The 23673-nt window shown below is 42.3% G+C and overlaps 3 protein-coding genes across 3 annotated transcripts in view; 1 reads left to right on the forward strand and 2 right to left on the reverse strand.

The window, feature by feature from the left end:
* Window positions 1-1718, forward strand: part of LOC128442687 (uncharacterized) — a 3414-nt gene extending 1696 nt beyond the window's left edge. Inside the window, exon 2 of the mRNA XM_053425255.1 lies at window positions 560-1718. Coding sequence (XP_053281230.1) covers window positions 560-886 — 327 coding nt within the window. The 3' untranslated portion in view covers window positions 887-1718. The remainder of the gene's footprint in view (window positions 1-559) is intronic.
* A 1465-nt stretch (window positions 1719-3183) lies between these two features.
* LOC128459293 (uncharacterized) lies at window positions 3184-6316 on the reverse strand. The gene is made up of 3 exons (XM_053444566.1): window positions 6064-6316; window positions 5284-5399; window positions 3184-5133 (listed from the first exon to the last, which is right to left on the reverse strand). Exons 1-3 carry the CDS (start codon window positions 6131-6133, stop codon window positions 3184-3186), a joined length of 2136 nt encoding a protein of 711 aa, XP_053300541.1. The 5' UTR covers window positions 6134-6316.
* Window positions 6317-19088: 12772 nt separating this feature from the next.
* On the reverse strand, window positions 19089-22474 carry LOC128442804 (globoside alpha-1,3-N-acetylgalactosaminyltransferase 1). Its single transcript, XM_053425387.1, has 8 exons — window positions 22228-22474; window positions 22111-22143; window positions 21971-22015; window positions 20746-20919; window positions 20517-20649; window positions 20231-20426; window positions 19743-19962; window positions 19089-19666 (listed from the first exon to the last, which is right to left on the reverse strand). Exons 1-8 carry the CDS (start codon window positions 22284-22286, stop codon window positions 19525-19527), a joined length of 1002 nt encoding a protein of 333 aa, XP_053281362.1. The 5' UTR covers window positions 22287-22474; the 3' UTR covers window positions 19089-19524.
* Window positions 22475-23673: the final 1199 nt, after the last annotated feature.

Below are 23673 nucleotides of genomic sequence, written 5' to 3' on the forward strand. Positions count from 1 at the left end.
AAAGAATAAAGTTGCACAAAATACCCTAAATGCAAATACTCAAGACAAGAACCTAAATTGTATCTTAAGTACGTTACAGTCGTTGAGTAAATGTAGTAAAATTCCCCCACTGCAGACAGTTGTGGTTGGGCTTGGGACAAAAATCACATTTGAAGACTAATTATTTTCGAAGAGGATTAATGCAGCATATCCCCCGAAAGATGATCGAGACTCTAACTCATGTTTTGGTGGTTTATTTGAGCCTTCCTTAAATAACACCGTACAACACCTTACAATACCGTAAGAACTTGTGCCTCTTTGGAGGTCATACAATGAAATTGTATGACTTTAAATTGAGCAAATATTACGCAATAAAATAACAGAAAGACACTTCAAAAATATTAACAATAACATAGATTGGGCTATTTACAATTAACATGCACCCTTTTCAGGGTATATGCAATGAAAATGTTGTGAAAACCCCTGCTCTATTGTGGACAATAACCATTTATTTTGCCTGCAGATGGTTTGCCACGTTTACTAATTTTCTCACTTCCCCACTCTTTTCCCTTATATTTAGAGAGAACTGCAGGATGTTGTTCACCTCTGGAACACTCACAGAATTCGCTCATCCAGAAATGCGGTGTCCCCAGGAGGACGTCCGGTGATGATGTACACCATACCCCAACTATTTGGTGCTAGAGAGTACCTTAAAGAGGTATCCCAACAGAAGATACAGGCATGCAGGGAGGAATGCCTACAGAGAGGACCGTGTCCCTGTGACAATACTGTGTTTGACGTTTGTTGCTTTGTCATGGCAGAAACAAATCTTCATCCACCCACCTCTCCAGAGGAAGCAATTGAGCTTTATAAGTTTTTACGGGCTTACATATATGCCCATATTTAATAATCACAAGTTGTTGTACTGGATCAGATGATTGAATGTGAGCACCCATCTTCAACAAAATAACGCTATGTTTGCATTTTTTCTATGGGTGGAAAATGTAATGTTGACTGCAAATTTCAGTTTAAATGATTAACAGATGTATTGTCTCTAAGTAATGAATAATTAACTCCTCTCTGAGCTTCATATCATCTCTTTTCATTCATCATTATGGAAAAGTTATATACTCAACAAGGTCACTGGGGCTGTCCTGAAAATAAACGTCTCACATTTCTGCTTTACAAAAAATGTCAAATTTGTCCTCATTGTGGAACTATGTAGCATGACTGAATGTCATCTGACACACTGTGGTTATTCTTGCATAATCATCCATAAATCAAACATGTTATAATATCTTATGATGATGGGTGTCTATGGGCTGAAACTTTAAAACTCCAGTGGTGTGTGGCATCAGACAAACCTGGTAATACAGAGAATAATTTAATTTAGTTTAATTTCTCCCCTATGTGATTGAGTGTTTATACACTATTTAAGCATTTATGAAATTCCTTCCTCTTTGTGTCTTTCTCATCAAGATATTTCAACTGCCACCAAATAATGACATAGCATTTGGTGATGTAGAGGATCTTAGGTGTTGAAATATATTATTATCTATTATTTGTTGCTGATAATTCAACTATCTTTTATCGTTTGAATAAAAGCAGGCCATCTTGCCTATGTAGCCTAATAAAATGTGGTCTGTCATCCTAATATCTTTTTCATTGGCAGTGTGGTTACCATGACACCATCAACAAATAAAGGCTAATTTCCACACTAATTAAAGTGTGCCTAGATTTTTTTCCTTTTTCAATTAAACCATGTTTGGTCACATAAACATTTCTAGCTGTTATGTTCGTGTTTCGAAGGATGAGGCTTAGTTAAAGTCCCAAAGTAGCTTTATTGCAAGATGCCCTAAGCAGCATATATGTGCATCTTTGTGTTTTCTTACTCTAATCTTTTCTGCTTCTTTAATAACTCATATTTAACAACTGCTGCCACTTAGTGTATAAAACATGCAGTAGCATCTGATCACAACAATAAGTAACAGGGAAATGTCTCCTTAAAAGATTATTTGTGAAGGGATTTGATGGATAATATAAGTTGTATCCATTGCTGTTATCCAAAGTCAGCAATTCTGCTCTGTGAGAAAGGGTCAACCAGTTTTAGAACAAATAAATGCTTACAATAAATAGTCAAGTACCATTTGTGGCAATGGATAGTTAAACTTATCTGTAGTAAAAGCACAATTAATTTGATCACAAAACAAGAGAGAAACCAATGCTTTTTATGTATAAACAGTAGGACACTTTTGAGGTACTCCTTAATGTATATTTCAAGAGATTAACAAACAAACACAGCCAGTAATAAAAGCTAACATGAGCAAGAAGCTCCAATTCAATTACAATTTCTCAGAAAAAATTGCAACTGTGTGAGAACCATTTCCAAAAATATTCTTCTCCAACTGATAACAGACAACGTAAATCAAAGTAAATTTGAAATAGATGTTTCTTAGTCATTTAAATAACAAAATGTGTGCAAAACATGACTTTTGTAAAAGGCTCAATTTGTTTATAGGTCTAGCTTCTTTATAGAATCACAGGGTTCAACAGATGCTCTGTAGAGTGTCATTAATAACACTATAAAATAAATGAAAAGCTTTTCAAAATAATTCAAGAAATTCGAAATTAGTGACATGGAAAAGCCCAGCCTGTTCAGGCATTATAAACATCAACATTTTTCAAAAACAACACATCCAAAATATTTCAACTCTACTTCAGTGTAAAACCTTGGACACCTTAACACAACAGAATGCACAAAATACTTCCTGTTAACAACATCAGAAAGGTTTAGAGGATGATGTCTTTTGTATCACTTAAACACTTTCACATTGTCTACAAAACTGTACTGAGCTGTATATTTAGCTGAAAAAAGTACGCAAAGCAGTAAACTATTTTGCAAACTATGTGCACATTTGTTTTTTGGTGTAATAGTCCTTCAAGTGCATGAACATACTGTTCATAAACCATTTGTTACAAACAGTTTAAGTGAGGTGATGACTGTTTCGATAAAATAGAAAAAGCCCCCCCCCCCGAGCTCATAATACAGCTCCTGAACTAATTACCACATCTTCCCCACATTAACTCTGTCTCACAATCACACTGTTTGGATCTTGACTGTCGGCTCCAATAAGGCTACAACCGTACAAAAATTTAACAAGAAAGGGAAAAGTGTGTACATGTGAGTGAGTGATAGAGGCACTCCTATGCAATGTCCATTGTGAAGGAGTTACTGGACAGTATAGACTCTATTTCAGAGCGAAGCTCAGGATAGCTGTTGTAAGTTGACGGCAGCTCTAAAGTTGGGCCACAAGTATGTGCAATTGGCCGCCGTGCCAGCCCTTCCAACGAGGTGAATATGACTTCAATTTTCTTAACGCAGATGACATCAGACCCAGTCATAAATCTTAATATTTTCCGGAGGCCTATTTCATCCAATCCCCTAATGTACTGATGTAAAAACCGCAAACTTTGGTTCTCTGATGCTGTATTTGGAGAGGCTGTGATCAGCTTTAACACCTTTCGCGTTGTTGGTCTAAGATCATCATACATCTTATGGATTTCAAGCACACTGGGGAAAAACTTCCTGAGAGTTGGCCCTGCGACTGCTGCAATGTTATCTAGTGCATATTTCGGTTGCTGGATTATTTGCTTGTGGGCCACTTGAAGAAGCACAGCCTTCAAGTTTTCTTGTGTTGGTACTGTTCTTACTCCCATGCGATCCATAAGATCAAGGAACTCATCTTCATCATCACCAACTAGAGCCTCTTGCAAAGCAGTGGACAAGAGATCACGCTCAGACTGACTATGATACAACATCAGGGAGTCAAACAGTAAATCAGGTGAGACCGAATGTTCACCAAATGTGACTGCTGCTGTAAAGGCTTGAGCGAGCCGAAAAGGGAAATATCCATGGTCCTCCAATCCCTTGACCATTATTCTACCAAGAGATCTCCATTCTTCTTCTTGCCATTTTGGGGACAGCGATGGAACCCTCATATCTGCACCCTCTGCTGCACAGTCTAAAAATTCTGTCCAGAATGCAGCATATACGTCCCTGGACACACCATCCACATCTGCACCAACTTCATCAATGAAGCTGTATTTCACAGAGTAGCTAATCATGTCTTCATCCTTGAATTGAGTAATCAGTTCTTCTAAGAGATTTACTCTGTGAAGTTTCACAGTCACATGCAAAAGTTCAAAAGAAGGACTTCGTGAGGCAGCAGGAACTGTTTCAGAATGAATAGGAGTTGAGGTGAATGTGTCAGTGTTTATTTGTGCGTCTTCTATTGGGAGGATAGGCTCAAATGGGACTGTATCATCGAAAACACCTAAAAATGCGTCACCTTGCATAGTGCCAAAAATGACTTCCGATGTATTGTACAAAGATGTAAGATCGATAATCTCAGATGCAGTAGAGACTAACGCTGACATTTTGTTGGTACTTTGCCCATCTTCTTCCACAGTGTGTGATTGCTGTTTACTGTCTGGTGTTTTCTGTGTCAGCTGCTCAACATTCTCTGCTGTCTTTTTTTGTTGTTTGTCTTCGTCGGTCTGTTTATCAGCTCCCTCTCCCATTTCTGTGATGTCTTCTCTATTGGTCAGATGCTCTGTGAAAAGGTAAAATCTTAACACCCCAAATTTCTGTGCCTCATAGAGTTCTCTCACACTAATACTGTCTTCAAGGTTTGCTTCCTGAAAGTCGACAATATCGTGACTAAACTCTTCCCACATTCCATGTATCGATTTCTCATTTGGGAAAAATAGCCCCTTAGCATGTGACAGAATGTCTTTCTTTGTGGCTGTCTTGGAAATATCAAGAAGTCTGGTTCCTCCACCATTGCGTTTTCTCACCTGTCTCTTATCATTTATCCAGCCTATCTCTATTTTTCTTGTCATCTTTGAGGCCCTTCTGTTATTTCTTAGATGCATGTTAGAATGCTCTTCCTCAGAATCTTGATGCCTGTCTTTGTTGCTTTTTGTGTACATTTTTCTTTTTAGTTTTTCAAACATGGACAGTCTTTTTGAATCAACTCCACCTGTTGTCTTTTTTTCCATACAGAACCGCCTTGTAGCAATTCTATCACCATATGCTGGAATGTAGGCAGCCAAAGTGTCATCATCAATTTCTTCAACTACTGAGGTATCAATCTGTAATTAAAACAAAACAACATATCAAGACAAACATCGTTAACTTAAGTGTAAGAGACTGGCTTAAAAATACACCTGAAGTATAACTATAAACTATTGTTATTGTTTATTTCTGTGCTGAAATTATCCTCTCCCTGTTCTGAGACGTACACGATCCTGCAGCATTTTCTGAATATTCTCCTCAGGAATACCCCGACTCTGAAGAAATTTCCTCAGACCTTCATCTTGTGGTTGGGGTGTATTTGAGGATGTAGCCATTGCTGGTTCTGTACAAATGTAGGAAAATGCAGAATCTATGAACATTTTTTTTGCATCAACAAATATGAACAAATTTAAGATGATAACATGAAAATGTAATCTTTAAACTTTTGTAGTTGTTATTTATAACAAGCAGCTTGCGGATCAGCAGCTCCGTAGATTTCTGGTAGCGACGGATCTCTCTCAGTGCCTCGGTACTGGGCAGATAGCGGTGAGGCTTCTTAACGCCGCCGCCGGCCGGGGCTCTCAGCTGCATCCTGGGGGATTTGCCTCCGGTGGATTTACAAGCGGCATTTGCGGCATTTCCATAGATTTATTTAGAGAGTGTATAAACTCGTGAAACAGAGAAGGAGGCTACCATCATGTTATCCATTGATTTCAACAATGTAACTGTATTCTGAATATCATCCGAATAACCCCGGTACATGTATTCCGTTACTCCCCAACACTGCATGAAGCACGCTGAACAAGGGCTCTATGCGAAACGTCCATGCAAAATGTAACTTCATCAAAATACTAGATAGCTTATAATCAGGGGCTCGAACACAGCTAGCTGGATCGTGCCTTAAGGGAGACAGGTTGCCGTCACAGTCGTTCGCTCTCTTTTGTTACATGTGGTCAAAAGACGTAACAGAATTTGGCATCTTACATGTAACCAAATACTTTCCTTACCTGTATTGACACCGTTGAACTCGAAATCATTTAGCACTGTCGGTCTGATGCAGCAGCAACCATAATCCATGCGTGTGAGAGCTTCAGGAAGAATTAAGGGAACGCCTTTTCCGGAGAAAATTTAACTCCGAAAAACAGGATTTTATCTCGGAAAAACAGAAAAAAAAAAAGTTCGAAAAACAGGATTTTATCTCGGAAAAACAGAAAAAAAAAAAGTTCGAAAAACAGGATTTTATCTCGGAAAAACAGAAAAAAAAAAGTTCGAAAAACAGGATTTTATCTCGGAAAAACAGAAAAAAAAAAAGTTCGAAAAACAGGAATTTATCTCGGAAAAACAGGAAAAAAAAAAAAAAGTTCGAAAAACAGGATTTTATCTCGGAAAAACAGAAAAAAAAAAAGTTCGAAAAACAGGAATTTATCTCGGAAAAACAGGAAAAAAAAAAAAAAGTTCGAAAAACAGGAAAAATCCTGTTTTCCTAACTTTTTTTTTTTTTTACCCAGAGCTTTTTTTTTTTTTTTAGTGAATGCAATACGCTTCCGTAAGTTTCTCCCCTGGCCATAGAACGGGCAGCATATCCACATTGCGTTGGCATAGATAGCAACCATCTCTAAGTGAGGAAAGCTGTGAAAGTTGTATGCTAATTTGCGGTGAAATACCATACTGTATCTGATGATGCTATAACAAACCAAGCCAGGTAAGGCAAGATAAGCTAGGACTGATGCTCTCTTTTTTAGCAACTGATTAAGTAAAAGACAAAAAAGCAGAGAGACATGACACACACCCAATGGTCTGCATCCAATCAGCAGGCATTTGAGGACTGACATTTTTATTTTAACTATTCTACTGCACCAGATTGATGGATTTAACTAACTGACGTGCAAAATTTTCTCCGGGGCAACCCCCCCGGACCCCCCTTAGTCAATGTTCGCCCCTGGGCTAAGCCCCCGATGTCTCATGATCCTAACAACGCCCCTGTTCCTCTAGATCAGGGGTACTCAAGTAGAAATGATGAGGGGCCACAAAAAAAATTTTCAGTGACTCAAGGGGCCATTTATTGGGACCGTGTACGTCCGATAACGTATCATAACATAACGTATGTATAACATTTACAACATTTTATAACATAACATTTCCTTTTTATTAAAAAAAAAAAAATTTCCTAAAATAAAAATATAATTTTAATTTGGGCATATATTAAAAAAAATAACTAAATAAAACCAAACATAACCCTGTTCAAGATAAAAAAACAAAAAAAACAAAAAGCCTTCAGACAGCCCATTTTTGTGCTTTGTTTAACAAACTATTTCACATTTCTCACATGTCCCCTTTAATGGGAGAATTGGCCTCTGCTTTCTTTGGCCAATGCTTCAAACCTGGGCTGATATGGTGTGATTGCCAGGGAGACACACTGATGCACGTGTCTCGTTGGTTAGGCGACTCCGGTACTGATTTTTGATGAAGTTCATTTTTGAGAATGCAGATTCACATCTGTATGTGGATCCAAACATTGTAAGGATGTGCACTGCCATCCTAGCCTGGATGCCAGACGAACTTAGCCCCGCCCACAACATTTTGGTCGGGCAGTTCGGTCTGGAGTCGCTCCATTGGGAAAAAATTATGGGGCGTGTTTCAACTGACCAGGAAGTAAAATTCCTCTTCGCTCAATTGGATAGACCTACAACCAATCAGAGCAACGTAGTATGTGACGTATGCTAAGCAACGCATTGTGAGTTATTTACTAACCCGGGTTCACACCGGACGCTTCAGCGCAGCGCCAAGCCTTAAATAACAGCTGGCTCCCATCCACTCCCATGTTAAAACTTTGTGCCGGTCACCAGTGATGCCGGTAACGCGCTACTTAGTAACGCGTTACTCTAATCTGACCGCTTTTTTCAGTAACGAGTAATCTAACGCGTTACTATTTCCAAACCAGTAATCAGATTAAAGTTACTTGTCCAAGTCACCTTGCGTTACTATTTCGGTATTTGTGGTTAGCCCGCTGGGCACGTCCTGCGGCTGGGGGAGCAGTCGCCCCGTCGCCCTCCTCACCACGCAGCCGGAGGCTCGGTGTGCGGCACTCCTCGACGTTTTTTTAGGGGGGGAGGTGCTCGTCCGCGGTGTGGGGGCTTTCCTTCTAGTATGCCGCGGGGCGGTGTCCGTCGGCGCTGCGGAAGGCGGGGACCGGTTGGAGGGGACCGGGTACGACGGTCGGCGACAGCGACTCTGGACGTGTGTCGGGCTCTTCTCGCGGATCACCTCAGCTACAGCGCCCGTTGGGGGAACCCTCCGTTCGCGCGGGGGGGGGGGGGCCTCCGGCGGTGTCTAATAAAGTTAGTGTTGGCCAAACCGGTTGTCATTTTTATGTTGAGGCGGCGGGGGTGTTGTCGGCAGCTGCTGAATGTAACTAATAAAGTAACTTGTAATCTAACTTAGTTACTTTTAAAATCAAGTAACTTGTAATCTAATTTAGTTACTTTTAAAATCAAGTAACTTGTAAAGTAACTAAGTTACTTTTTCAAAGTAACTATGGCAACACTGCCGGTCACACCGGAGGCTGAAGCACCGCGAGGCAGCCTTGGCGCAGCGTGGTGCTTCAGCCTCCGGTGTGACCGGCACAAAGCCGTGCAGCGACCTACTGGATCAACGGGTGATATTATTAGCGCTGCCCGGCGGTTCAGCGTCGCTTCAGTGTCCGGTGTGAACAGCCAAGCGCCGGGGCGATAGGGATTAGCGCGGTGCTCTGGCGTCGCCTCCACGTTCTGTGTTCCTCTTTCAAAATGAATGCGCTGTCGATGTCTTCTAAAACAGACTCAATGGCAGCATCTACACATCTCAGCTCGCCAGCGGCAGGCATGTTTGGTGAAAACGAATTCAACCCGAGGGCACTTTGATGACTAGGTTGATTACGTTACCGTTGATCATCTGTCAATCAACGTATAAAGCCCGCCCTGACAATCTGATTGGCCCGGTCCAGCCATAATTTTTTCCCAATGGAGCGACCCCAGACCGAACTGCCCGACCAAATCTGTTGTGGGCGGGGCTAAGTTCGTCTGGCATCCAGGCTACTGCCATCCTATTCAGCAGGGGGAAATTGGCCGCAGTTACCATTTTTGTCCACAGGGTGATGACGTCACACTGAGTCTCCCTCAGTGTGATATTCTCCTGCAGGTCAATCAGCTCAGTTTGGAGTGCTGCAGCTTGGATCCAGGGGAATACCTGATTCGCCTCTGAAGTGAACTCACTCACATTTCTGACAAGGATTTGGTTTCCAAGAATGAAGTCATCAAATCATGTTCTGAAGTTCTCAATCAAGCATCTTTTTCTTTGGTCTGCTCCAAAAGTTTGGGGAAATGGAGCAATTCCTCCTGTACATAACAATAAAAAAATAGTCATTATTATTGGCATTTCAAATTATTGTTATTAGGACAATGATTCTGATCATGAGGATGGTGATGATGATGATTGTTGTTGTTGTTATTGTTATTATTAATATTAGTTGTAGTAGTATTAGTAGTAATAGTAATTAGTAGTAATAGTATTGTTATTATTTTAAAATGGCATGACAAAAATGGCATAATAAAATAAAGATGTGTTGCAGCCAATGTTAAACAGCCTACCTGTAAGTCACCCTTGTAGAGCTCTAGTTTCCTCTGGAATGCCCGCACTGCTGATATCAGCTGACATACAGTGTTGCCATTCAAATTCAATCAATCAATCAAATTTTATTTGTATAGCCCATATTCACAAATTACAATTCATCTCATAGGGCTTTAACAGGGTGTGGCATCCTCTGTCCTTAACCCTCAGCAAGAGTAAGGAAAAACTACTAAAAACCCTTTTAACAGGGTAAAAATATGTAGAAACCTCAGAGAGAGCCACATGTGAGGGATCCCTCTCCCAGGACGGACAGAAGTGCAATAGATGCCACGTGTAAGAGAACATCATCAATAATCAAAGTCTCTAGCAGCATTTGATGAGGGTAGACATCCCGAAGGACAACCCCAACATGACATGCCAAGCAGTCCCGCTGCAAGCACAGTCCATGCTCAGCAACCATCTAGACCACGATCCACCATCCAGACCAGACGCCACTCCAGTCCTCAGTCACCGTCCACCGCCGCCCACCAGGACCCATCACAAGCCACCACCGCGGTCCTGGTCCACCGCCCGTGCCCAATGCCAACGCGACACAGGGTCCGCCACCAGCACCACGATCAGCCCAGAATCCGCCACAATGGATCCACCACCGCGACCCCCGGTGTACGATCCACAAACCGCAATCCATGGTGCGGCCACAGAGGCCCTGGATCTGCGGGTGATAAAGCAAAGGGATTCCGGGGAAGGGGGATAGGGATGGAGAAGAGGAAGGAGAAGCTGGAAAGAGAAGCTCCGTGTGTCATGTGTCATAAAATAGAACAAGTAACGTTCTGGCGCACTAATTAGCTCTAACTATAAGCTTTATCAAAAAGGAAGGTTTTGAGTCTACTCTTAAATGAAAAGATGGTATCTGCCTCCCGAACTGAAAGTGGTAGATTATTCCACAGCCGAGGGGCTTGATGGCTAAAAGCTCTGGCTCCTACTCTTTTTTTAGAGAATTTAGGGACGACAAGTAGGCTTGAATTCTGGGAGCGGAGTGCTCTAGCGGGTTTATAAGGTACTAACAGCTCTTTAAGGTAAAAAGGCGCCATATTATTAAGGGCCTTGAAGGTGAGGAGGAGAATTTTAAATTCTATTCTAGATTTAACTGGAAGCCAGTGTAGCGACGCTAATACTGGAGAAATGTGCTCTCTTCTCTTTGTTCTCGTCAGGACACGTGCTGCGGCATTTTGGACAAGCTGTAGAGTCTTTAACGACTTACTGCGGGAGCCAGATAATAATGAATTACAATAGTCCACTCTCGATGTAACAAAGGCGTGGACTAGTTTTTCTGCATCTTTTTGGGAAAGGACATGTCTAATTTTGGAAATATTACGTAAGTGGAAAAAAGCGGTCCTAGAAATTTGTTTTAAGTGAGAATTAAAGGATAAATCAGGATCAAAGATCACTCCCAAGTTCCTGACGGTTTCATTGGAAGCAAGGGCAATGTCGTCTAGCGCAGCTATATCATTAGATAATGCATCTCTAAGGTGTTTGGGGCCAAGTATTATAACCTCTGTTTTGTCTGAGTTTAATAAGAGAAAATTGCGGGTCATCCAGGTTTTTATGTCCTTGAGACATGTTCGAAGTTTAGTTAATTGATTACTTTGTTCAGGTTTTATTGACAAATATAACTGGGTGTCATCCGCATAGCAGTGGAAATTTACCGAGTGTGTCCTGATAATGTTTCCTAGTGGAAGCATATATAATGAGAATAAAATTGGGCCGAGCACAGAGCCCTGTGGAACACCATGGTTAACTTTGGTGCGCACAGATGACTCATCATTAATTTGCACAAATTGGGAGCGATCAGAAAAATACGATTTAAACCAGTTAAGGGCGGTTCCATTAATGTTAATTAACTGTTTGAGTCTTTGTAATAAAATTTGATGGTCAATTGTGTCGAATGCTGCACTGAGATCTAACAGAACGAGGACAGACACAAGTCCCTGATCTGAGGCTATTAAAAGGTCATTAGTGACTTTTGCCAAGGCTGTCTCTGTACTGTGATTGGCTCTAAACCCCGATTGAAAGTCTTCATATATATTATTTTCCCGGAGAAACTCACACAGCTGATTGGCAACAACTTTTTCTAAGATTTTAGAGACGAAGGGGAGATTAGATATTGGTCTGTAATTGGCTAAAACCTCTGGGTCTAGGGTGGGTTTTTTGAGTAGGGGTTTGATGACAGCTATTTTAAAAGACTGTGGTACATAACCTGATGATAATGACAGATTGATGATGTTAAGTAACGAACTATCAATTAGGGGCAGAATTTCTTTAAGTAATTTGGTAGGAATGGGATCTAAGATACAGGTTGTTGGTTTAGAACCTGAGATTAATTTGGTAAACTGATCACGGGTGATCAGAGAGAAGCTGTCTAAGTAATGGGTAGGATTCTCAGCCGTTTCTGAGATCTCTGTTGTTGGGAGGGTATTAGTGCCAATTGAGGGCAGGAGATGGTTGATTTTATTTCTAATAGTTTGAATTTTATCATTAAAAAAGGTCATAAAGATATTGCTATTTAGGGATCGAGGAATACTGGGTTCGGTGGAGGTGTGACTCTCTGTCAGCCTGGCTACAGTGCTGAAGAGAAACCTGGGGTTGTTTTTATTCTCTTCTATTAGTTTTGAATAGTAGGCGGCTCTTGCTTTGTGGAGAGCCTTTTTATATTCTTTAACACTATTCTTCCAGTCTATTAGATTTTCAACATGGTTGCTGGAGCGCCACTTCCTTTCTAGTTTTCTTGATAATTGTTTTAACTCATTTGTCTGGGAATTATACCATGGAGCTAATTTACTATGTTTGACATTTTTCTTTTTTAGAGGCGCTATTGAGTCTAATGTTAATCGTAATGAGTCTGCAGAGCTATCGACGAGGTGGTCGATCTCAATGGAGCTCAGGGTTTTAAAGAATTTGTTGTTTATATCTACTGCTAATACGGGTTTAAATGTAATTGGGATTATTTCCTTAAATTTAGCTACAGCACTATCAGGTAGACATCTAGAAAATGAATTTTTTATTAGTGGCATATATTCAGTTATTGAAAAATCAAAGGTTATTAAATTATGGTCTGATAGAACTGGATTGCGCGGAAGTACTGTTAAATTTTCAATTCCGACACCGTACGATAATACAAGGTCAAGTGTGTGGTTACCACAATGAGTAGGTTTGTGCACACACTGACTGAAACCAATAGAGTCTAGTATTGAAATAAATGCTACGCTAAGGCAATCTTTATTATTATCAACATGAATATTAAAGTCACCAACAATAATAATTTTATCGGTCTTTAGGACTAAGTTTGATAAAAACTCAGGGAATTCCTTTAAAAATTCAGTATAAGCCCTGGGAGCACGGTAAACTACGGCAAATATGATTGGCTGTTGGTGGTTCCTGGATTGGCGTGGAAGACTAAGAACCAGACATTCAAATGATTTGTAGCTGAGTTTAGGTTTAGGATTAATTGATAGACTGGAGTTAAAAATAGCAGCAACTCCACCTCCTCGCCCAATTTCTCTAGGAACCTGTGAATTGATATGACTGGGGGGAGTAGATTCATTTAGACTGACATATTCATCAGGATGTAGCCACGTCTCAGTGAGGGACAGTAAATCTATGTTGTAATCGGAGACTATTTCATTAACTAAAAGAGCCTTTTTTTCCAGTGATCTAATGTTTAAAAGACCACATTTAAAAGTCTGGGTTTCCTGTATTGTTTCAGAGGTTGTTTTTATTTGTATTAAATTTTTGTGTGGAGTTCTCGCTCTGTTATTGTTTAATTTCAATAATTTAATCGGACGGTGAACAGACACAATCTCTATGGGGTTGTGTGACTGATCCAGAGGGAGCGCAGAGAAGTGTTTAGCACTGCAGCTCTGCTTCCTGGTCCCAACTATGGGTTGTCATGTAATAGACTGAGTAATATTCCTAGATAAGAGAGCTGCTCCATCCCAAGTGGGATGAACGCCGTCTCTCCTAACAAGACCAGGTTTTGTCGAAAAAGTTAGCCAATTATCTATAAAGCCCACGCCGTTTACAGGACACCACCTCGAAAGCCAGCGGTTAAAAGACAACATGCGGCTAAACATGTCATCACCTGTTGTATTAGGGAGCGGGCCAGAGAAAACTACTTTGTCCGACATCGTTTTAGCAAAAGCACACACGGACTCAACATTAACTTTAGTGATCTCCGACATGCGAAGCCGGGAGTCGTTGCTGCCGACGTGAATTACGATTTTATTGTATTTACCTTTTTTAGTTTTAGCCATTAACTTAAGTTTAGATTCGATGTCGCCGGCTCTGGCCCCTGGGATACAATTAACTATAGTCGCTGGTGTCGCTAACCTGACGTTTCTCAGAACCGAGTCGCCAATAATCAGAGTCTGTTTATCAGCGGGTGCCTCGCTGAGTGGAGCGAATCTATTTGAGACGTGAGCTGGTGGCTCTTTAATCGTGGGCTTTTTAAGTCTAGCACTATGCCCCCTCCGGGTTGTCACCCAGCTGCCCTGCGCTCCCGGCTGCACGGGACTAGTCTGGGGACTGCTAGTTAAGGCTAAGCCACGTGATAAGCTAGGTGGCTCCGCGGCTAGCGGGAGCCGGCTAACTACAGCTAACGGAGTTTCTAAGCTGCTGAGCCGAGCTTCTAAGTCGCTAAGCCGAGCCTCCATCGCTATCAACACACTACATTTATTACATGTACCACTACTGTTAAGGGAGGCAGAGGAGTAAGTAAACATAAGACACTCGGAGCAAGAGAGAGCAGTGGAGCAACAGGGAGAGAGAGAAGACATCGCTGCTATAGAGCTGCGAGGGTGAGCTCAAACAGAACACAGAATCACTAAGCACGATAGAGTAAGGGTTGGTATGTGCGAGTGTTTAACTACAGACCGGTGATTTTAGCTGTAGTGCTACAGAGAAACAGTTGTGTTTTAGCAGCGGAGCTAATTCGCAGAGCGACCACCACCAGTGGCAAGAAAACAGGAAATGACGCAGCACGCTTACCGTGCCATTCCCTTGGAGCTTCAGATTCAAGTCATTCATGTGAGATGTCATGTCAGTCAAAAATGCCACAGCCTCCATCTTTTCTGGATTGTGCAGGAAATCCAAGAACAGTTTTGCTTTTGCACTTTTTTGTTGTGACAGAAATAGTTGTAGTTCATTCCTAATGGCCCAAAACCGCTCCAGGACCTTGCCCTTGCTCAGCCATCTGACGTTGTTGTGCAAAAGCAAGTCATCAAATTCAGCACTGACCTCAGTCAGGAATGACCGCAGCAAGCGATGCTGTAGTGCAGATGATGCTCTCAAGAAATTGACCAGCTTCATCATTGTGTTCATGACTTCGGCGTAGATTTCTCCAAGACTTGCACAAAGGATGGACTGGTGAATTATACAGTGGTATGAAATGAGTTGAGGGTGAAGAAGCTTCAGGCGCTGAACTAGTCCCTTCTCTCTGCCCATCATAGATGGCGCCCCATCAGTAGCCACTGACACAATTTTCTTCACATCAATTCCTTTTTCATTCAGCACTGCCATTATTGCATTGTAAATGTCTTCACCCCTCGTCTGCCCAGAAAGGCTTGCCATGCCCAGCACATCTTCAATAAACTCTCTTTTTGACTCATCAAAGTATCTCAAATATCATCAACTGAGCTTTATCATTAGTGTCAGTGGATTCATCCACAGCAAGGGAAATGCACTCTGCATTTTTTATTCCATCACACAGCTGCTTTGCAACATCATCAGCCAGCATTTCAGTACGTCTGCATGCTGTGGAGTCAGACAGTGGGATTTGTTGAATTTTTGTTTTCATTTCATCTTTTTCTTTGCCTTCAAGCAACGTGTCCATCACGTCAATCATGCATTCTTTCACTACCTCTGAATCCGTGAATGGCTTCATGTGCTTAGCCAAAACCCACGCTACTCTAAAGGAGCACTGTGATGCCTTTTGCTGCTTTGTCACAGAAGTGTGGAGGATTCGGTTGGATGATTGATATGATGCTTTAAGAGCATTTCATTTTGTTGTTCTGATCTCGGAGTTTTGCGGAAATGTCTCTTCAAAATGCTTGTGTTTTGATTCGTAGTGTCGCTTCAAATTGCTAAGTTTAATTGCCGAGACAGACTCTTGACATATTAAGCACAGAGGGCGAGTGCTGGACGGTGGTAGAAAGAACGCAAACCTTTCTGTCCACTCTGGTTGGAACTGGCGGTTTTCGCTGTCCAGTTTTCTTTTTGGGGCAAATTTGGAGCATGCCATTACGGCTCCGGTCGGTATACGTGTGACTGACTGCTGCTGAGATGGACTGTCTGCCTCGAGTTTGGGAGGGCTGGAGCGGTCTGTGGGCTGGAGTGCTATCTGTTTATCGTTGCAACCCCCAGCCTCGTATTGAGATCGCGGCGCGCGGTTTCAAAATAAGAGCGCCCAGCACGATTTTTTTTTTTTTTTTTTTTTTAATAATTAATTTTTTAATAATTAAAAAAACATTTCAAAACAGCTCGAGGGCCATTAATAGACACCCCGCGGGCCTGCCGCTACTTGAGTATGACTGCTCTAGATCAACACAGAGTCACTGACCAACACATGTTGTTATTGTGTCTCTTTGCATCATCTTGTGTGTCCTGTTGTAAATGTCTGTGTCTGTAATGTTGTGTTCTCTCGGCCTGTGTTGATACTTCAGAATTATTACTCGTCATTAATCCGTCGTCCTTAAACTCTTCTACAATATTCTGTCACTTTTTATTGTTTGTGTTCAGAGCTTTTTATGAACAGTTAGAAAACTTTGTGTTCATCCTGCCTGGTTTATCTGCACTGAAGCTGTTGTTTATACCTGGTAGAGAAAGTAATTCTATGAAAGTTGAATCAGGATAGAGATCAGCCCCTTTGAATGTTTGGTCCTGTCTGATATGAAAAAACTAAATCCATTATCTAAATGATCTGGGACAGATGTTTTTACCAGTTGCCCACCACAGCTGCTGTTTGGCCGAGGACACAGAAGACGACATTTTGAACCTGTTTGGCCTTTTGTCTGTTTATTAAAGTTTATTAATATTAAATGTATCTTGTGTCGAACCAAAGTCATTCGCTGCACTTCCTTGTTCCACCAGGTACACCTGTTCTGAGTCTGAGGGCCGATGAGATCTGTTCTCATGACGGGTTCCACACAGACCAACCTGTGGAATCAAGAGTCAGGTTAATCATTTCCTGTTTTTTGCAAAATAGACAATTTCCTCAACCTCTGAGTCCCTAAACATAAATCTAAATAAAGACTTGGTTGTAAAAACCATCGTTCTCAGCTGATGGTACATTAATCAGGAGCCCTCTTGTAGTTCTTTTGCCCCTGACCCTCAGGGAACATGAGTCCACCCCTGCAGATGTGAGATAGATTTGTATTTATTCCTCTTTCCCATAGCAGAGCTCCTGCCACTTTGATTATGTGAGCGACAGATCCCTGACTGGGTCGGCTCCAACTGGATTAGCCGTTTCCTGCCCTGGCACAATGGCATCCACCAGGGAACCAGATCAAACCGCACATACGCACATGCATGTGAAGTCGGCGCATATCATCACATTTGCCTGTGTGCGTTTGTATGTCCGCATGCTGGTAGCAAAGAGACAGGCTAAAGGGCCGAAAGCCAACAAAGAACCTGAAGAGAGAAGCAGCAGGAAGCTGATTAGTCACTTTATCCCTCTTCGCTCTCAGTCCTCGCTCTGCGCTCCGGCAGCCGGTTGGATCACCGTCTGCAGTGGCACTGCTCAATACCTGCTAGCTGAGCGGTGCTGCGCTGGCTTCCTTGCATTCAGCCCACCTCAGAAATAAGACTGGCCGTATTCATCTCTAAGGCCGGCGCTAACCTCGGTCCCGTCACCTCGACGAGCTCCGAGTCCCGGCCCTCAACCCTGAGCTGAACCCGTCAGCCCGGCTTAACGCAGGCCCTGGGAAGAGCTGCTTCCCCAGGCTCTGTATGCACCCCCGACATTTAGCTGAATCCCTGTGAACGAGCCGCAGGCCTGAAGCCAGCAGCAGCATGAAGACATGATCCTAATATCAGCAGCGGCACAGGGATCTGGGTGTGGAGGAATTCTGACGGTGGAATGACTATAAGATGTTTGTGCATTTTTAACTGGATTTGCTCCGACAACATTTTCTTCACGGTTTCGGTGACTCTGCTGAGGAGCCTCTGTTTTAACAGAGTTTGACTTGATATGATTTCTCAAATTGTCGTCTGTTTCATTCCTTATAATGAAACATATATAAAGATCTACAAATATATTCTAAAATGAACTAGTATCCACCGAAAAAACAATCTTAATGCCACTAATTGTGTCAGAGCATGGAGATCCTCCGCCATGTTGGTTTTTCTTCTGAAGTCACGTTTGATCACACAAGTTTCTGTGAGATTCCAAGTCTCTGGACTCACGACTGTGAAAGTGTGTTGTCGTTCGTTCTGGCCAAATCGTCTAGTGTGTAAATTCTGATGATTGATGTCATCACTTTAAATGTCATTACGTCTGGGATCTCCAAGAGTTGAACATCCTCTTGTTGGCACCAGGCCTCAGGGGATTTGTGGACCAGAGGAAAAGATGCTTCAGTGATTCTTGGACCACATCGTTCATCTAGAAGACTTGATCGTCACCTTCTGGCCCAAGATGCCGGTTTGAGGGTTTGTCACCAGGCTCTCATCTTGACTGAGATTGTTTTTGTAAAACCAGGGTCGTGTGAACAATAATTACTTGTTTTATATCTTGGGAAAATATCTGTCAATATCACTTACTTGGCCCTGTAGGACCCTGCCTGTGTCCTTCTTTTCCCCCTCACCTACCTGAACATCAGCGATTTTGACTCCAAACCACCATATTGAGTTCAACTCCCAGGGTTTGTCGGCCATAATTTCGTGAATCATTATTGACCCCCCTTCTTCCTCTTACACACAGAAACAAACACACACACACACACACACACACATAGAGACACACACACACACACACACACATAGAGAGACACACACACAGAGACACACACACACACATAGATAAACCATAGGTATTACATGTGTGTGTTATAAATCGTGATAAGTGCTGTTGTTGTTATATGTGATATAGTGGCGTTTTGTTAGAATATTAATCATTGATTTACATTAATGTTGTTACCTTTTTAATAAATTCGAGTGTAATTAAAGTACCGGTATTTTGTGATTATTTGTACATATGTATGTGAATGCAGCTAGATTATGATAGCTTGTGCTCAAACTTAAACCCGTCTTTGATAAATTATAATTACAGATTGTATTATTCTTAATTGACAATGTTATTGTTTTTCATTAATTATTTAATCATTCTTAATTGATAACTGTATCATTTCTAATTAATAATTGTACGATTCTTAATTGATAGCTTTATAATTTTTTATTATTTTTCACAAAGAATTTTTTTATTTTATTAATCATATTTCATGATTATTCATAATTAGCAGACGTCATGTCTACAACTAATGCACAGCAATATATATAAACAGAATAACCAAAATATACAACAAAATCGCACAAACCTATCATTTACCGCCACCAGCTCTCAGCTCAGCTCAGAGAGAGAGAGAGAGAGAGAGAGAGAGAGAGAGAGAGAGAGAGAGAGAGAGGGAGAGAGAGAGAGAGAGAGAGAGACAGAGACAGACAGAGAGAGAGAGAGAGAGAGAGACAGAATCAGAGTGTTTTACTTGCTTTAAAAGGTCTGAACACACACACACAGCTTCCTGTCTTTGTGGAACATGCTCTTTTTCTCATTTTCAGAAACTGATGATGTCTGTTAAAATGTTTTTGATAAAGTTCTCTCAGACATTCGGTCGGATCTCTGCGTAGTTTTTTGCAACTCCAGAGAATCTGATGATGTGAATTTCAGGCTCGCGGGCTGCAAAGTCTTGCCACAGGTACTCAGGTGACAGAATCTTACTGGGCTTATTGATCCACATATACCTGAAACCACGGAACAGGAAAAACAGTCATTACAATATGAACCTAGTTCAATGCCTGCTCAAGTGACTCGGCTCACCTGTTAATATGACTCTCCTCCTGCCAGGCTGCCTCGATGCCTTTTGTACGATCATCCCAAAAGTTGATGATGCAGGTTTGGGAAAGCCGTTGTACTTCCTGCAGGTTGCCTCCGAATGCCCCCCCACAGTAGTAGAAGTCCCCTTCCTCAGGAGCCATGTAGGCTTTGGAGATAGGCCGCCGCTCATAGGGGAGTGCGCTGCGGTGGGTTTTGTAGTAACCTGCAGAAACAAATTGGAAAACATGGGAACATACCCAAATATTAAGGTGAGACTTCATCTGGAATGGTAGAGCTGAGTGGTCCTGTTGGATCACTCAGCTTCATCTAGCATGTAGCTTCATCTAAAACACATCCGACATCGTTATCACACAACTGAATAAAACTGGGATTTCACTACACAACAGTAGGTGTCCCTCTACAGTGGACCGGACCAGTCTGTATGATATACAACCACATTGTTGACACTAAGAGTAGAATTCTCTGCTGACCTGGATGGAGCACACCGACCAGATCTCCCAATGACTCCGTGCCCCAATGGCCGTGGAATTCAGAGTCCACATCCAGACAGAAAATGAAGTCAGCGTAGTCAAGAAGCTCATCATCTATTAGGGCCTGGATCAGAAACATCCTGCTGGCACTGATATCCTGCCAACGGTTAACGGTTGGCACTGTTTTCACCGTCAGCTGGAGGTGGAGCAAAACTTGTTTTTAGAAACCAGGTGGACAGATTCAAACTGACCTGGACTCACCTTGTTGGGAACACACTTCCTTTACCTGTCTGCCGCTGGCCATTTTGACTTGGGGCACCTCGTTTGGCTGGTCAGTATAGACAAACACATGCACATTGAAACCAGTGAAGAAGTGCTGCTCCATGGTCTCCAGAAACCTTTTCAGGAACCTAATGTACCTGTGGAGTAGGTGAGAGGAGTCATCTCCAGGTAAAGGTCAAACCAGAAACTCTGTGTTCATGGGGCGTAGACAAGTAAACACTGTGACATCTTACTTTCCCTGGGCAAACACAGTGGCTGCGATGGTGAGGCTCGTCCCCTGGTAGAGGCTGTCGAGGAGAACCGGGTTGAAGGTTCCCTCCCAAACCACTGGAACCGACCAGGACGTCATCGTCAGCACGTCAGTACGACCAGTGGCGTTTCCTGGCATAGGCAACATGGGCAGTTGCCTAGTGCGCAAAATGTCGAGAGGGCGCCACAAGAGGCTGATTTATACAGACGTGAAACATGCAATGTTGACCAATGAAGTAACGTAACACCATCGTCCTCTAACCCCGGAGACACACCGGAGGGCTGAAGCACCGCAAAGCGCCTCGAAAAGCTGTACTCCTCATTTCCGCACCCATGATATCAATCAGGCTGTTCGCTCCGGCAGCGAAATACTGGTAAGCGCCGGGAAGTGCTGTGTATCGCCGGGAAGCTACGCGGCTGGCTTGTGATCTAATTGGGCCGGAATACACACTGACAAATGGATTGTGTCTTAACAGAAACACACAAGCACACAATCTGTTGTGGGGGGGTGACGGCTATAGGCTTGTGCAGGTCAGTCACCCGTGAAGACTCGCATAATTTACCCCCCGATCCGGCGCGGAGTAATGCACATCATTAATGTTAATTTTTGTGGAAAATGTCAGTACAGCCTGATTTCAGAATCTCTGTATATTTTTTATTATAAATTTGTATTGTTGTTTATAGCCTACATGCAGTATTTCCTTTAAAACATTTTTTTTGTAAACTCGTTTTATTATCTTATTAATGTAACCTTCGGAGTGAAGGAAGGAATTTGTGTGTGTGTATGTGTGTGTGTGTATGTGTGTGTATACGTGTGTGTGTGTGGGGGGGGGGGATGCGCCAATCTAAAATCTTGCCTAGGGCTCCAACATTGCCTGGGCCGGCCCTGAGTACGATTATGATCAAAGACACAAACTGACGTATAAACTACCAGCTCCCTCTACAGGGTGTTGACCTCCTTAGGCCACACCCTCCCTCATTACACAAGAACACATCATCTGATATGCTTAAATCCAATAGGCATTCAAGTTATACAGCTTGGAGTCGGAAAATATGCATACAAATTATGATATGTTCAAAATACCCCCTTGCCTAATTATTGTGCATACAGTGTTCAGGCAACTGACATCACTAAAACAGAATGAAAGTCTGAAGGACACAAAACAGCCTGTCAGACTAAACTAAACAGAAAAAGAAAGAGTTACTGACCTTTTTGTAGGTGAAATCTGATTCTGTCTAAAGGGATCTATAACTCTAGAAAACAAATCACAAGATCAATCATATTTATTACCAATCAATTAATCAGTTAATATTAAAACAAGGAACATTCGTTTGTGTGTGTGTGTTACCTGCCGGACTGCCGGACTGAGCTGTACAACAGTCTGTAGATTCAAACAGAAACATAATCATTAAACAGTTCAGTCAGTGTCATCAATCGTATCAATAGCATCAGAATCAATACTCGCCCCAGCAGCAGAACACACAGCAGAATCACTGCCCCAGTTTTAATTTTCAACGAAATCATGTCTGAGTCAGACCAGGATAGTTCTGATCAACAAGGTCGGACTTCTTAGTCCAGATCAGGTCCACTAAATCCAGGTCCACTAGTGGGTATTTCCAAATATCTAGTAGATCTAAGTCCTCTGAAATGAATCAGTCCCTGTATTGTCCTCGTTCCATCTAGTTTCTAAACCCGGATGAATGAGCTTCATCGTGGTGCAGTCTAATTGGTCAATCTAGATCGGGCAGCTGTATACTCCTCCTGTCCGATTAGCTAGAACATCAGGGTCCGCCTTCTCCTTAGGAGCTCCAACCAATAGCCTGTCAGGATGAGACAGGTGAGAGAGTGTAGATGTTTTCAAGGAAACTCCAAACTTCCGACGACGCTCTGTCATAAAATCTGAGTTCAGTTCCTTTATTGTCTTTATGCTGCTGGAATTAACACACCCACATACTTCTTTCTGTCTCTGAGCAGCCTCTCTCTCCTCTGTCCTCATCCTTCTAGACCTCTCTGCTGCATTTGACACAGTGAACCATCAGATCCTTATTTCCTCCCTTCAGGACCTGGGTGTCTCAGGCTCTGCTCTCTCCCTGCTCTCTTAATACCTCAACGAACGCACTTATCGGTTAACTTGGAGAGGATTTGTGTCTGAAGCTTGTCCTCTCACTACTGGGGTCCCTCAAGGTTCTGTCCTGGGTCCCCTCCTCTTCTCTCTGTACACCAACTCTCTCGGCTCTGTCATTCACTCACATGGCTTTTCCTACCATAGCTATGCTGATGACACCCAACTAATCCTGTCTTTCCCCCGATCTGAAACAAATGTACTTATTTTTACATTAGTTTGGACTAGATATATGGCCTTCACACAATGACTTATAAAAAACGTTGCTATGTAGTGTTAATCTTTAAGTTAGTTAGAGTGTGTGTGTGTGCGTCACATCGCTGGTCAGTCTCACACCTGTCTTGATAAGAGGTCTGATAAGAGCAGCTGCCAGTCTGTGGCATACTACACACTGTACTTTAGCTTGTTCTCATTCCAACTTTTCTGTTAAAGCATATCTCCCTTAGCTTATTTACACATCACTCATACATGAATGCACTGTGCTTACAAACCTTAGAAATTAGCTGCCCCAGCTTCTGACGGAAAGATAGAGTGGCATTGTTTTGTTTGGGGAATCAAATGCCTACACAAACAGAACATAGAGCCGATAGAGTAGGAACACTTTGCTTCCACGTTTCCTAGCGCCCCCTCCCAGTTCTGACTTTGAAAGGCCTCACTTCCTAGATGGACTCCTAGAGTTGTCCTGAGATTGGGCAGCCCTGCCTGATACCTGAAAGCGGCCCCCCTGCTCGCCAAGTGGACAAGTCCATGTCCCCCCTCCTCCTTAAGCAGAAAGAGCACACCCTTTGC

The sequence above is a fragment of the Pleuronectes platessa genome, chromosome 1 (genome assembly GCF_947347685.1).
Source record: "Pleuronectes platessa chromosome 1, fPlePla1.1, whole genome shotgun sequence".
In the NCBI taxonomy this organism is placed as follows: Eukaryota; Metazoa; Chordata; class Actinopteri; order Pleuronectiformes; family Pleuronectidae; genus Pleuronectes; species Pleuronectes platessa.

Coding starts and splice junctions, on each gene's coding strand:
- LOC128442804 (XM_053425387.1), bottom strand. CDS start 22,286: ATGATTTCGTTGAAAATTAAAACTGGGGCAGTGATTCTGCTGTGTGTT. Junction 22,016..22,110: donor TCAGTCCGGCAGTCCGGCAG/GTAACACACACA, acceptor TTTGTTTTCTAG/AGTTATAGATCCCTTTAGAC. Junction 20,650..20,745: donor ACTGTGTTTGCCCAGGGAAA/GTAAGATGTCAC, acceptor CCTACTCCACAG/GTACATTAGGTTCCTGAAAA.
- LOC128459293 (XM_053444566.1), bottom strand. CDS start 6,133: ATGGATTATGGTTGCTGCTGCATCAGACCGACAGTGCTAAATGATTTC. Junction 5,400..6,063: donor GTTCAACGGTGTCAATACAG/GTAAGGAAAGTA, acceptor ACATTTGTACAG/AACCAGCAATGGCTACATCC. Junction 5,134..5,283: donor AGAAAATGCTGCAGGATCGT/GTACGTCTCAGA, acceptor TTTTAATTACAG/ATTGATACCTCAGTAGTTGA.